The 16415-nt window shown below is 30.8% G+C and overlaps 1 protein-coding gene across 1 annotated transcript in view; it reads right to left on the bottom strand.

Moving 5' to 3' along the window:
- Positions 1 to 13916, bottom strand: part of LOC129962632 (LHFPL tetraspan subfamily member 6 protein-like) — a 294024-nt gene extending 280108 nt beyond the window's left edge. The window contains exon 1 of the mRNA XM_056076491.1: positions 11850 to 13916. Within this exon, the coding sequence (XP_055932466.1) occupies positions 11850 to 12243 (394 nt within the window). The 5' untranslated portion in view covers positions 12244 to 13916. The remainder of the gene's footprint in view (positions 1 to 11849) is intronic.
- Positions 13917 to 16415: the final 2499 nt, after the last annotated feature.

Genomic DNA, 16415 nt, shown 5'->3' with positions numbered 1-16415 from the left:
TTCCAATCTCAATTATTTTTCTCAGACAACGTTCATTAAATACCTCGCATTTTAAAAAAAGATTGATTGGATAATTAATATTTTTTGCTTTTTAATTAATGTAGCGCAGGATAATTAATTTTAATTATCTGATTAGTTTTTATCTTAAACATAATCATGAAATATCTAATTTGCCCACAAAAAAAGGTGTGTGTGTCCTTCACAGAGTATTTCGCCTATTTTTATATTTAGCACTTTTTATCTAATTCCTGCCGAAATATTTTCAAATCTTACTTTTCGAACAAAAAAATGAAATCGAAAAATCCGAATAAAAAATTACTATCATATAATTAGTTAAATTGATTGCAGCATCCTTTTATTTTTATCTAGAATATTTAAAGAAAAATATAGTGCTGGATGAATATCGGTTATCATATTCTGAATTATTTTAATTTGCAGAAGGGAAGAGGATACCAGAAAACCCGTAATTTTTGTTAAAGCATAACTTGGGTGAAAAATGGTTTTTTATTCTTAACCTGTTAACCAGGTATGACGAAATATTTTAATACGAAATCAGTTGAATATAAATTACTAGGTTAACAAGTAATAAATTACTAGATTACAATAAAATACCATTTATATATATTTCAAAGAAAATATAAAACGATACATATATTAAAAGACGTATAATCGGAACTTGAATGACCAACTTCGATTATTACAAATTAAATTAATAAATGTTTTATTTCAAGCAATATTTTTAAAGATACCAGCATATTACTATACAGTTTCGGAAACATAATGTAATTATTTTAAAAGTGAAAAAATCGTATCTTTATTGCCCGTCTCAAATACTAATTATAAACATCTCATTCTGTAAGATTAATATGCATACATGTAGGAGTTTCACTAGTTAACTTTTTCTGAGGAGTATACACGTCAAAAAAAAAAAAAAAAAAAAAAAACGTCATACGTGCGTCATTTTGGGTTATGATGAATATATTCGTCATGATTAAATAGCAATGGCTATTCGCAATTTAAATTGAAATTGAAATGCTAATGAAAACGAAAACTATGTTAACCTCAAAATGTTTGAAATGCAAATTATATTAATTGAAGACAATAAATGAATGCGAGCGAAAAAAACTTACTTCACAACTTAATTTCACATTACGCATAATGAATATAGTTATCATTACTTAATTTGTGCAAAACAGTTATGTACATATTTTCCACAACCGTCAAAACAGTTGATAAAGCTAATAAAAAAAATTTAATCGACGTCAGATATGCTAATTGTCTGTGAGTATGAATTGCATCACTAAGCGAATTACGCTCGTTAAATTTTTTTCTAGTATTTTGTCAAAAGGAATTAGATCGAAGTTTTTTGATAGAATCTGCGTCTTAAGAAAATAAAATAGGGGGGGGGATACATCTTCACGTTCTTCTTCATTAGCGTTTAAATTAGCATCAGACAATTTGACTTCTTTAATTCAGTAATTGTAAATAATTTTGAAATCGTGATATCAGTACGACGCATCATCGAACGCGCTGTACAAATGTAACATTATAATGATTGCGAATGAATCGAAACCGTGACAAAACGACGTATAAATCAAAGTATACATCGTGATTTACTGTACTTTATAAAAATTCGTAACATTTTATGCAATGTATATTATGTGCAGTCATTTTTGAAGCTACAAGATTAACTCTATATAAAATATTTAAATTTTATGCCTTGGTATGATGACGGTGACGGCACCCGAGCCTGCACACCCCCAATGCAAAATTATTTCACCAAGGGCAAGATTTTTAATTTAATATTATTTTTACAACCTTTAGTTTATATGGGCATCTTTTAGACATGAGAGTTAACTTCATGTTAGAATATTAGCAATGAAAAAGTGCTTAAACTTAGATTTCAGGTACGTAAAATAAGGCAGATCTTCTAATCAGACGTCTAACTTAAGCCTTTTGCCACGATTTGTAAACACATTCAAATGATACTTAAACGGGAACACGAGCTCCACTGGCAGATTTATTCCCTGTAATTTGTGGCTGGACTCTTTTGCCGACAATTTGCGGAAAACCCCAACTACTTCGAGCATAAGAGGGGTAGTGACGAGCACGTGGGTAGATAGCGGATTTATAACTATATCCGCCATGTCACTAGTCATGGAAACAGGGTTTTAGCAAAACGCAATAAAAGGGATAACACGTAAGTGATCTCATAATGAACGAAACCAGCTGGAGTAGTCACTTCAAAACTTGTTCGTATACACTCTAATAAAGGTGTTATACCAGAGACGCTTTACATGGCGCTGGAATGCAATAATTACGAAATATTAACATTTGGAGCGAATTTAGCATTCTTACTGAGTCTATAATGCCATTCTTGGCGAGTTTTTAGCGAAAACTCCTTAGAATGCTGTTAATAGAATCGGAAAATAGAATTTGTATTTTAGACGCGTTTTTACAATTGACTGGAACAAAAGTTTGACACAAAATTATAGTTCTAGTCACCTAATTCCATATACGTAAGCTATTATGTTTTTTAATTATCTCATTTACTTATTTCTTAAAGTACAGACCGACAGCCACACAACCCGTTATTGCATTTGACCAAAATTCGACAGGTGTCTACACTATAGATGTTAAATCTGTGTGCCAGTTCTTATATATCTAGCGCTCGTCATTTTATAGTTATTGTGTTAAAATATATTCGAACCTCCCAGACAGACTTCCTCTGTGCTAAATTTGCTCAAAATTTGATAGATATCTACAAATTTGGAATAAAGACCGTATACCAAATTTCATCCGTCTAACTCAAAGTCTTTTCGAGTTATCTTTGTCATAGACAGACAGGCGGACATTTTCGAAAAATGTGTTTTTCGAAATCAGGGACGTCTAAAACATAGCGATTCGTCAAAATCTCGAGTTCGAATTCTTTGACGATTACTATATTTTCTCTATACTACGTATAAGAAAAAAAAAAGACGTAGATACGAAGTTTTCTATCGTATAAACTAAGTATCTTATCAATACAATGGTCTTCAAGCTCAAATACGTGACGATTTCAGTGAAAGCAGAACTCAAACCCGCATCTTACCGATCCCGCAATCTTGTCATCGCGAAATCAAAGTAATTTGTCACGGCTGTAACAGATTTCTAAACCTCGAATTTAAATCAATAAACACAAAAATAAACAAAATGTTTGAGGCAAAGTTCACAGAAACCTAAAAAAAATCGCATTTTTATATAAACATGCACGTGCGGCCAAATATTCGACCTGGAAAACAACAGTTTAATGACTGAATTTAATTTGAGTAGAAGCATCAATGGAGAAACCGTCGCCGTCTCCAATAACAACAGTCTCTTTTCCCATCTTGTAATGAAACAGCTGAAATTTCGATGAAAAGCGTAACCGAAAGCAAAATTAATGGCGTTCTATCAAAAATAGAATTTGCGCAAAATCATCTCATTAAAGGAAATGGATTAAATTCAAGTCGGGGCTTTTCTTGATCAAAGCCTCGCGATAATTACTTGTGTTGTTACTTCTCGACAAATAAGCGTTTTCAATGGAGTAATGAGCTGAAATTAATTCATCTAAAGGACTATAATTAAAGGGAAAGGCAAAAAAAAATGCACATTTTAAAGGATGCTAAATACGAAAAATGCTGAAACTCACGCAAAATGCAGAACATGAGAGCTACAATTTAATAAATAGCATTTGCTTTAAGCATACCTTGATACAAGTTTGCCTTTTTGGTTGGTGAGCCAAAAATTAAGGCGTTACGCCTTTAAAACTATACAAGATAGTTTGAAATCGAAAGCAACAAATAGAGAAGAATATTAATTGCATTTCAATATATTCTGTAATCTGCAATAATTCAGATCAATCGTATCAAGTATTAAAATTATAATGTCACAGTTTTCGCACAGTTTAGTGATTATTTTAAAAGATAGGGATTTTGTGTTACTCACATGTTCGAGATCTGAAGATCGTGGATTCGAGATTTGACACTACCAATACACCAAGCGCATAGGCATGTGCGTATTGAATAAAAATTCAAATTTATGCGATGTGCAAAATTGTTGAGTGGAATGCAGGTGTAGATGTTAAGTGCCAGAATTTCGAAATTATGGAGTTAGCGTTAAAATTTTCTTACAGTATTCAAAAGGATACAAAATGAAACAACATTATGTCAGTGTTTTCAAAGTATTAAACTATTAAACTAAAACTATTTCAAACTATTAAAACTATTGATTGTGTAAAAGTGTTTATTGAATATTAGTAGGAAATCAAAGAATATTACTACACGGCCTGCCAATCCAATATGAAGAAATCTTCTTTAATAATATCTTCACATTACATCAATCATATCAAGTTATGAAGATTATATTGTGACGGTTTTCGCACAGACTAGTGGTTACACTGTTTCAAAAGATCCAGATTGTGTGTTAAGTCACAAATTCAAGATTTGAAGATCGTGGGTTCGAGATTCGATACTATCAATACACGAAGAACATGGGTGCTTATTAAGTAAATATTCTTGAAATCATGCGATGCGCAAAATTGTTGAGTGGAATACAGGTGCAGATGTTAAGTGTCAGAATTTTCGAAATTATAGAATTTGTTAAAAATTTCTTAAAGTATTCAAAAGGATACAAAATGAAAAAGTTACACAATGTCAGTGTTTTCAAAGACAACTGCAATTTTAATCCATTAGCAGATAGTAGCGTAAATTTAGAGCCTTTATTTTAATGAATATTCGCCGTCTATTTGACCCCCTTATAGTATATATGACCAAATGTCTTTACAATATAATAATGTAAAATTCCAGTGCATACAACCTCATATCTTTTATATCTAGTCTGGATATTGATATAATAAATCAATCTTTTTTGGGGGGGGCAGTGGGGGAATGGTTAGAATCGGAGAGTATATCTGGAGTAGAATGTATGCCCAAGCTTTTATTTTTGAATCAATTCCAGGGATACGTTTGCTGGAATGATTCCAACTTCCTAAAATGTAGATTTTAATGAATGAAAATCATTTCCATAAGCTAAAAAGAGATTTTTTTATGAAATATTGTTTGTAAACAATCAAATTCTACCAAGTTTCATTTATTTACTAGAGTTTAAGATTTTGTGCATGAAAATTTTGCATTACTTGAAATAAGAATTCCACAATCAAGTACTATTAAAAATTAAGTATTTTTAGAAATTAGAATTTTTCAATCAAGACTAATGATTACATTATTTTAAAACATCTGGATTTTGTGTTGATCTCAGATTCGAGATCCGAAGATCATGAATTCGAAACGACATAATCAATCTATCGAGCGCGTGGATTTGTGCACATTAAAAATAGTATAATGAGTAAAAACTCTTGGCATTTCTGAGATGGGCAAAGTTGTTAAGTGGAATACCGGTATAACTCATCGAAAGTTAATAAAAAATATATATACCAATACCAAAACATTAAATCTTTAGTAGTCATTTCCCCCATCTACTTATGAATTTTTCAAACCACATTTTCACTATCAGCATGCAAATATAGGGTTTTGAAAATACAAGTAGTACAATATCGCACACGACAGATTTTGTTTGAATGCAAGAAAAAATAATATACAATTTTGGAATTTAAACAGTAAAACTGGTTTTAAATTAAACTTTTTTTTGCTATTAATGGTTTAATTCAATAGAATATTTTGCATTAAAAATCCGTATACTTAAATTTAAACTACGATGGCGATAATTTGTTGTGTCGATAAACACACAGTCAAAATATTAACGTTGTGACAAATGCATTAAAACAAGATGCAAAAAGACTGCATCGTTGCGACTAGTTCAAAATACATCATCTATTAGGCTACTGAACTCCATAGAAATAACAAAGGAAGCACATGTCGCGTTTAATTCAAAAATGTAACTTCCAAAGTGCCTAAGTGAATAAGCAGGAAATTAAGTACTTAAATCTCCTTTTAATTAACTGTACTATCATAAATGAATTATATCAGATTCAAAGAAATAAGTAACCGATCGAGTCTTTGATTTCTTAGTGGTAACGCAAGCTTTCAAGTCAGTGACCTCATTCAAAGACAGACCGATTAAGATGACGATTCACCTTGAACTTATAGCACGCATCAAGGTTAAATTTCACGACAAAGAATTTCCTGCATTGATAGTACACTGCCTATTAAAATCCAGTGCACTTCTCGATTCCATTAATACGTATATTTCCTTTAAAATGCTCTTTATCCGTTAAAAGCTTCCGCATGCATTTATTTTTCACAAACTAGCTCGTTGATCAGGATTAATATATTAATGAATTGAAACTGATGAAGATATCGCTTCAACATAGTATCTTTTCAATCGGTGGAAATATTCAAACTTTTCATTTTGAAATGAAAATTTAAGTATTAATCCAGCTGGAATGGTCTCCTCAAAATCTTCTCGCATACTCCCAAACAAAGAAGTTATTCTATTTTCTAGACATAAAACTGGCAATCTTATACAAGTCTGTGAATGTCTGGTATGACACTGCCGAATAATATTCATGAAATATTGATTTCCGGCTTGAATCTAACATTTTTATTGAATTTAGCGAACAATCATTGATTAATCCTTGGCTAATATATAAGTACTCGAAAATTGAATATGTATTTTAGATGCATTTTTTTCAATCGATACAAACCAAAAATTGATATGGAATTACAATTTTATCACGATCCCACTTCAAAATTCATTTACTTAAATTATTGTGTTTTTAAATTATTACGTTAAATCGAAATTACAGATCGACAGACGGTCAATCCTTTTATGAATTTAATTTCAAATTGGATATTGATCTATATTTTAGATGTAAATCTGTGCACCAAATTTTATCTATACAGTTCTCTTTGTATTTTGTAGTTATGTTCACTTGTTCAGTTCCTCCATCAGTCTAATTTCCTTTGAACGACTTTCGTTCAAAATTTTATAGAAGGCTACAAATTGTGTGCTAAATTCGTGCATTAAAAATTATCATCTAGTTCAAAGAATTGAGTCAAGAGAAACATAATTAGAAAAATTAGTTTTTCAGACTCGGAGATCGGAAATGTGAAGATTAATTAAAATCTAGTGTTTGAATTTTTTGACGATTACCATATTTTCCTTTTGTTAATTTTGTAAACTCGGAAAAAAAAAACAGGCAAAATTACCATCTCGAAATTATCTCGGATATTTATTTAAAGAACCTGTTTACTCTCGCACTCACTTTTTCGCTCTCTCTCTCGCGCAGAGTTTGGGAAACTTATGCAATGCCATGAACTCATTTTTATTTTCCAAGTCTTGCATATGAGTGTTTAGCGAGTCGTATTATAGTAAAGAAAATCGAATATGCATTTTGGACATCTTTTTATCGACACATTGAAACCAAAATTCGACACAAAACTGCAATTTCAGTTACAAGAACACATACTATTTTCATTTATCCAAGTCTTACGTTTTTGAACTATCGTGTTTACTCACATGCAAAATGACAGACCAACAAAAACCCAATTTCTTATTAGATATGAATTTAAAATCTGATATGGTCAATGCCATCACATAGCGTGGGCGTCCCGGCCTAGGAAGCATATTTTAGATATGGCAAAATTTCATAACGAAAAAATATCTTGTAATTGGAACTAAAATTTAACTCTTATAATCTAGACCAGCATGATTATAGATGAAAGAGAGATTTCCGCAGCTCCAAAATTTGATGGAAAAATCTGTCTAACACTGGTTATACTATTAGATGCTGACAATACTAAATGTAATTTAGAACTGCGCATCCACCGTAATTGATGAACAGGATTCCAAGCTCGAACAAGTCTGACTACCGGCTTTCATAACTGCCAAAGAAACGAAAATTAATTGATGTGGGCCCAGTTGCATTATTACAGTTTATTGTGAAATCCGAAGATAATAATCCTCCAAATATACCTCACAACTGCCATTTAAGATCAGCAATAAGTACTCTAAGGTTAACCAATCTGGCTATCTTATCTATTGAGGAAGAAATTTGCGACATAAACTTAGATAGTGCACCATAGATGATTTGTTTTAGACATAGATGCTGCAATAAAGATATTCCTCTTAAGAAAATTAGAGAAATAAAGTTTCAGTTAAAGAATTTTTAATTTTATTCATTTTTTAATAAAAAAATATATCATGAAAGTATCAATTTAGTACGAATTTGAAGTTAATTTCTATTTTATATACTATTTGCTGTTATTCATTACGTGTTCTCAATTTTGTTATAATACCTTAATCTTGTTGACACATATCATAAATGTAATATAAAATGAAGAATTTTTGTAACAAATGTGTTTATTATATATAATGAGTTTGATCTAATTTCTAGAACGAAAGAGGCTGATAGAAAAGACCATGCGGATCATAAAACATTATGTTAACTATCGTTTACCAAGTTTACCGTTTAGTATCGTTTACCAACTTTAAGATGGATTACAAAATATACTGCCAGTTGAGGAAAAAATTCTAATTTAAAAATTTCTAACTAATAAGTAAAATATGTTAACTAATAAGAAAATCCTATATCATTTCGCAAACGAAAGAGTAAACTTTTCTTGAATATGTACAACTGAAATGTTTAATTGTAGGCTCATTCGAAAGCTGACGTAATGGACAAGTTAAACGGTATTATTTTGGTCCAAATTTAACAAGTTTAATTTGAAATTTTAGCTAAAACGGTATTTAATATTAATACTTGCAACAATTCTATTTAGTATTTTGTCAAGATTTCTGCATTTGTACCTCGGTTTCAAATCTAGATTCTGATAAAAAATGGCGTTGTCTTATAGGAATTTCCCTAAAGATATAGGAATTTACCATATAGAAATTAAATATATGACGTCTTATAGGAATCTTATAAGTCATTTTATAGAATTTTTCTTAAATTTCTAAATAACCGATACGTAAAATAAACAGAGAAAATCCCGAATTCATATAATTTCCCTTTCAAAATATGTGCTTATTTTACATGCAGGTCAGTCAATGTCTTAACTGGGATTTTCTTTCCTCGATTCGTAGTAAATTCATTTTATCCGGCATAATTTGCAAATTAGGAGAGAAGACAAAGTTTCCAAAGTGTTTGATGATCAGCATGGGCTGTTCTATTATCCTCTTTCGTTTGTCAGGGTAGATCAAACTCATCCTGTGTTTATAAAGCATACATAACCTTTATTTGTACTCTTATTAAACCTTATTAGCATTATTAAACCTTTATTTGCACTTTTATTTACACCCCGATACACAATATTTTTTTTTCTTTCAGGGTGCACTTTAGAATATATGTAAATTTTGGAGCCCTTAAGATTTAAATATCAAATAAACGAGTTGATGAAACACTGTATATGAATCGACGCTTTGGATGCGAAAGCTGTAAGCCAAATTTTTATTTAACTAATACTTAGCGTTTTTAAATTATCACGTTCATTTACTCTGTCAGATTTTCTGTGAATAGATTTTGTTCTAAAGATGACAGACGTCTATAAATTTGGTGTAAATATCACACACTAAATTTTAACCATCTAGCTCAAAGACGTTTTTAAAACAGACGAAATTATAAAATTAGGTTTTTTCAAGTTAGAGAACTCCGAAATGAAGAAATTCATTAAAATCTGTCAGCCTAATTTTTTGACGATAAAAATATTTTCTCTTAGTATAAATACATTACAGGAAAAACGAGACGTGAAAGTAAAAAGAAATCATTGCTTCGACTCGTTAGAGACTTCCATCGGTTTGAAGCCGCAAGAGGATTTCTTAAGGAAGCCTTCCAAGTTTCAATCGCGATCAAACAACAAAAAGACATCAGCCGCATTTCCGTTCTTCAGATTTCTACACTACCGAGACGACCAAACAAATTTACGCCCACCTGCTTATGCAGCAATTCATCAGTGGAAAGAGGTATATAACTTGTGAATTTCAATTATTCTTTGTTAAACCATCACACCCCACTAAATGCAGAAGATCTAAAAAAATTTCATTTAATAACAAAGATTACCTACATTCCATTTAACCAAAATTAAAAAAAAAGTTACGGCTTAATGCAACATAAACAATTAGAAATCCAGTACAGTAGGCACAATACTAGTAAGCAGATACAGTATGCTAAAAAAAACAATGCAGTGATTAAAAACATCGTTAAAACTTTAAAAAAATATTATTTAATCTTCTTCAAGCATAAAAGAAAATGAAAGTTTCCCCTCTTCTCTTTTGATATTAGATAACCTTATTCAATAAAATTTTGAAATTCTAAAATAACAGTGAACGTCGTCTGTACGTCGAATGGTTCACCGAAAGCGTACATAATAAATGGTCATTTTGACTATTGCTTTAGGACACGTAATGGTCATTTCATAACGGAAAAATTCGCCGCATTTTTAATATTTTAGTATATGGATTTATTGTGTCCGATATTCTTTTTTAAAACTCACATAACTTTTAAATAATTTTCATATAAAAGAATCTTTTTGATAAAAATTACTTCATAAAAATCTATCAAATATTAATTTTACAATAAAACATATTTTATTCATCCTCTCTATGTTTATATAAAACTGAAAATTGTAAAAGATTTTATTGGGCGATTAAATTGCGATTTTTTCCCCTTAATTAGGATTAAAAAGATAGTCAAACAAAAATTTGAACCCTAGATTAAACTGATTTAAAATCCCTTCTCTCTTTCTTTAATACTTTTAAACAACAGCTGAAATGGCAACCGAAAAATAAAAATAAAAAAATAAAATTACGAAATGCATTGTAAAGGGGTTGTTTAAAAGTAGTATGTGGCAATTCTAGAGGAATCAGAAAAATTCTTATCAACTCAAATATTTTATTTAAACGAAATTTTTAGTGAGTCATAATTTATTTCTGATAAAGACAGTCGAGAATTCAAATGAAGTCAAACCAGTTTTGGTCTGTTGATAATAATCACATTTGCAATTTAAAATTATAAAATATAATTCAGGAGAAGTTCAATGCCTGAGAAAGTAGTTTTTCATTGAACCCAAACAAGTTATTAAAACATTTCAATTTTATATTTCAAAAGAAAATATCCGAGAGTATCTTTCCGCTAATGGAATATATTTGCTTTTATTTGTACAAGAAATAAGACGAGTGCTTTAAAATAGAAACGGTGTCCTAAAATTAATTAATTATTCCATTTGTTTGGCAATGAATGAATGAAAAAATTAAATTATTGCTTACAATATAAAACAACATATCTTAAAATATATCTACACAAGCTTATCATATTTTTAAAAATTCACGTGTTTATATGAAATAGTTGCGAAGTATTATAATGCAACATATTCAAAGCATATTTGCAATCGTTGATATATTTAAGATTATATAGAATTTTTCTATACTCATGCATAGAGAGAGAACTCGTATATTACACATTTTAATATTATAAGCATAATTCGTAAATATATTACATATTAAGTTGGATATATTATTATAACTTTTCTAGATAAAATATATGTTATTATAATTATTCTAGATAAAAGATATGTTATAATTGCTCTAGATATAAAATTCTGAGCATTTCAGAATATTTTTTCTTTTATCTGCCTTAAAAATGATAGTTAAAAGTGCGTTTTGAACTCAAACACTAATATTAAAATATACCTTAGTAGTACACAAATATTGTACAATATTGTGTGACATTAATCAATATTCGTAATTCTGTTTAATATTGTGGAATATTGTTAAATATCATATAATCTCGAACAATATTGTGCAAAAGGGTGTACTACCGGGGTACGATAATTATGAAATATATTATTATGATAAACAAAAAGTCGAATACACACCTGCAATTAGTTGGATGAGGCCTAGTATCCGAGCTGTAGTCTTTGTAATCACATCTGCTAGGCAGCAGGCAGACAAAGCTGTGAACGCTACCAGAAGTGACACTGCTGCCCCAAGTCCCACTGTGATTGTTGTGACTTGCCATGAAGTACTGGGTATATCCAGAAATGAAGTGTACCGTCCACATTCGTGTATCATTTCCAGTTTCCCTTCTGCTGTGAGCCGCGGATAATTGCATCGCCTGAAAGATGCAAAGCTAACGTCTGTCCCATCTGACAAAGTACCCTTCATCCAGTAGGGCATGTAGAAGCCAGTAGCACTCAGAATAGCAGAAATCATAGATAGGCATGCCCAAATCACGCCAGTAATAGTCAGGCTGGATGCTACTGGTGGCATTCTGAATGGCTGATTTAGTGTCCAACTCTTAGAGGATCCCAAAGTCGCTGCCGCGGTAAATGGAACTAGTCTACAGGGTGATGAGGACTCGCAAACTGTAGTTACCGCCAGGACCTACCACTTGTTGAGATATGGATATACAAGATTGATGTCTTTAAGTTGTGTATGTTGCAGGTCAATACTGACGCACGATCTCCTTTGGTACAGAGCTATAAGCTCCTAATGAGTTATTTATATTCAAAATTTGTTACGTATGTTTTCTGTTTACGAAGAAGCACTCTTTGCTGCAATTTATCAAAGATGAAAGTCTCTTTTGATGTATGACAACTCTCAATTTCCAAAGTTTCCCAAGTACTAATAGCAAAGATAGTTTGAATTTTCACCACCTCTTAAAGTATTTTGTCACAAAAGTATTAGAATACAAAACTTTGGAATTTAACTGCAAACTACGCCTCCCGTGTTGGCACAGATACTCAACTCGTTGGCAGCTATAAGTTACTACCAAAATCTTTAAGAGCTAAAAATTGCACTTGACGATTGAGTTTAGAAAATGAATGATGAATGTTTTGAATCCGATGTATTTAGCACCATTCGAATTCTAAAAAAAATAAAATAAAATTCAGGAAGAAATAAAAATTAGATTCCTGAGATTTTACTAATTAAATCACACGAATTATTAGAAATTTAAAAGAAATTTTAAAATACATTAAAATTCTTCAGCACCAATCAGCAGTCGTCTACAGTGTGCAAAAGAGTTGCAGTGACTGAGAACTATTTAAAAATTTGAAAAACTAAACGAATAAATAAATCGTAACCGAAAGAAATCAACAGTATTTCCAGTAATGTCTGCTCAGAGCAGATTCGATGCCAGTGGTCAAAGCGATGGCAATACATGCAGGTGGCAATATCTGGACCAATCGCAAATTGGGGATATCTGGAATATTTTCAAAAATGTTGCCAAGTTCCAGCCATTGGTGAACGAAAGAGTTAAGTTGTTCCACGAATACCATATCTTCGATTTCTTCCATTTTGAAATAAAATTGTCTAAAATCTATCTATCAATTTCTTATATTTATAAAACAGAGTATAATCACTTAGATTATTCGACGCTTGTTAAAACAAGATAATATACGTTTAAAAGCAGTTGCAGGATGCAATCTATTGCGTAGACACGGCCTAATATCGAACACAAGAAATGAAAAAGTATGGTGGTATTTCTGTACTACCAAATTGTAAACATAGGGCTTGATACTACTTTCAAATAGGCTTGAGAAGTGAATACCATAAACGATAGCCTTATGTTTTGTTGATTTTTTAAGGAACTTGCGGAAGCTGCACAGAAGCGTTAAATGTCAAAGAACACAAAATCGATCATAACATAGCAAGAGAAAAAAATACCTTCATCTACAACTACTCCTGCTCTTCGCTCAAACACAACCGGTAGATATCGCAGTATTTCGTTTGCGATCTTCGCGCCCCAAGAAGATTAAGATACCGTTTGGGAAAACAATCAATGTCCGGTCGGTATCCGATATACAAAAGAAGATCTTTATTTTGCACGTGGAAACCACCACGTGCCGTTTTGTTCGAGGAAAATCTGCGACCTCCACCAATCCACACACTCAAGAAGAATTCTTGCAGTTCCGCGCACAAGAGCAACCAGAGCGTGGACTGTTGTGGATTGTACATTCACCCATCAGCTGAGAGTAGGGTTGCTGGAATGTTGACTGTAGAGTGGAGTCGCCAAATCGGCTGTGGTGGGTAGGAAGTGCGCCAACTTGGTTTTCTGACTGAAAAAATAAAGCTCTCTTTTTCTTGTTCGGATCGCTTTGGGAGGGGCTGTATTTCAAAGAGTATTGTGAAATTTTAAGCTGTTGGTTTATGCGGTATTTTTCTTCATTTTATCTTCGTCACTCAAGGGAGGAAAATATGGTTTCCTTTTCAGATTTTTGGAGAGTAAACATGGAAGTATGATTTATGTTTTTCAACGCTTCCGATCTGTAATTGCTGCTCAGATTTCGGTATTCTGAGAACGACATTAAAATAGATAGCTCGTAAAATTTCATTTTATCCCTGTTTCCTGTTTTGTTATTGAACCGCGCTGGTAGAATTCTTTTAATTTTAGAATTTTTTAAATGAATATTACCATTATGTGATTCAAATGAATTAAAAATAACAAACTTATTCAGATATTCGAAAATGCATATTTATCAGTAATGAATTTTTTTAAATTCTAGTTTTTTTTTTTTTTTTTTTTTTTTAAGTAAAAGAAATAAGGAAAAAATTATTATTAAAATTATTTTAACATGCATCAGCTTTTGTCAACGTGAATTTTGTTCCTTTTAGTTTTATGATTTATTTTTACGTTCTCTATAAAGTATGTAAATTTTTAAATTGGTTCATATTGAATAGATGCAAAATCGGCTTTTTAAGCTGACAGCTTTTTTTTTACCTGAATAAGAAATTTTTTATTAAAACTATTACATTTTATTTTTAAAACCATTTGCCCATATTGAAAAAAATCAAACTTTAAAATCTGACATTTTATCAAGATTTTCTTATTTTACAAATAAATTGACTTCTTTTTTAAAAATAATTGCTTCTACATTTGAAGGTTTATTTTAAAATCAATAGAAATTACTTTTCCCATATTTCTATGCATTATTAAAGTAAAAACTTATGTGGATATTAAATTTAAATATTTGTAAAATACAAATGCCAGAATGGTAGAAATACTTAAAATAATAAAGAAAAAAATGAATGAAGTTTGTTTCAAGCTATCACATATACAGATGCAAATTTTAATAAATGCAATTTTAATTCAAAAAGATCATTGTTGATAAGCAATAAATGAAATGATATTTATGAGGTCTTTTTGGTCAAAAAAGTTATGTAGTCGGAAAAAGGGTTTTAAGAAGCATTAAGATGGGAGGTTTTCTTTTAGATATTTATTTTTAACAAAAACGAGGGACGAAGGAAGAATAAGCAGCGATGCATTGTAAAGATACAGTTTGTATGAAGACATGGATGATCCATATGTAAGTTATCAATATTATTGATGGTGGGGGATCAATCAATCAATTATCAATTAATCATTAGGTATTAATTTTCTCCTTCTGTTTCTCATTTTGTGCATTCGGATAAGTAGAAGTTCTTTGTATTTTTTCCCCAAATTAAAGTTAAAAAAATGAATTAAAAATACTTTTGTATTATGCGATTTCCGCCACTGTCTTAGCCACTTTTGAATAATTCTAGAGTATTACATATATAGATGTAATTAGTTTTAATAAATGTGCTTTTAATTTAAAACGACATCATTATCGATAAGCTATTCATAAAATTTATATACATGAGATATTTTTGGTTAGACATTAGTTATATTTGGTTTGGTCTAGACAGTTATGATCATTAAAAAAAAAAAAAAAAAGAAGACAGAACAGACGGTGGTTCTTTGCAAAGCAACTTTTTACCGAGAAATGGATGATCCATGCATCGTATTCTTACAATACTATTGACGGTAAGTGGTCAATCAATCAATGAATCTTAATTTATTTGTTCCTTCTTTATTTATTTCGTGAATAGGATTTGGGCTAGTGTCGTAGTGAGGGTACCTGGCACTCGGTGCACAAACGATTGCCACAATGGTTTTTCAAAGGTAGACAGTGCCTTGCGTAAAGTTATTTATTTTTGCCCCTTGTAATATTTTATCTCAAAAAATGATAAAAACGCCTTAACGCTCTGATTAATAATTAGGAACGCCATCTCCATAGCGTTCGCTATAACAATGACGCCAGTGATTTTATATTACCTCCTTGCCCCTTCGGTTACTATGCTATTGATTCTTGTTGCTCAGTGTTCTTTTTTATATTTTACATGAGTTAAGATAAAAAAAAACTATTATAATTTTTTTAAAATCTCTTATGTTATGCAATTTATTTCGAGTAACTAAATTTTTCCTATGCATATCACAGGTAAGAATCTCAGAATTTAAGGACGCTGCTTATTCATGAGTGCAAAACGACGAGGTTTATGCATGACTGCAAATTTTTGCATGTTTGTAGAACGAATTCAAATATTTTTTTTTCCTTGGTGTTAGTATGTAAAAAGTAATTATTTTTATTATAAAATAAGCATATTGAGTAACAAGGAAAGCGAAAAAATTCCGATTCAAT

Source organism: Argiope bruennichi, chromosome 1 (assembly GCF_947563725.1).
Source record: "Argiope bruennichi chromosome 1, qqArgBrue1.1, whole genome shotgun sequence".
NCBI lineage: Eukaryota > Metazoa > Arthropoda > Arachnida > Araneae > Araneidae > Argiope > Argiope bruennichi.
The sequence above is the reverse complement of the archived record's forward strand: the minus strand, read 5'-3'. Positions and strand labels throughout refer to the sequence as shown.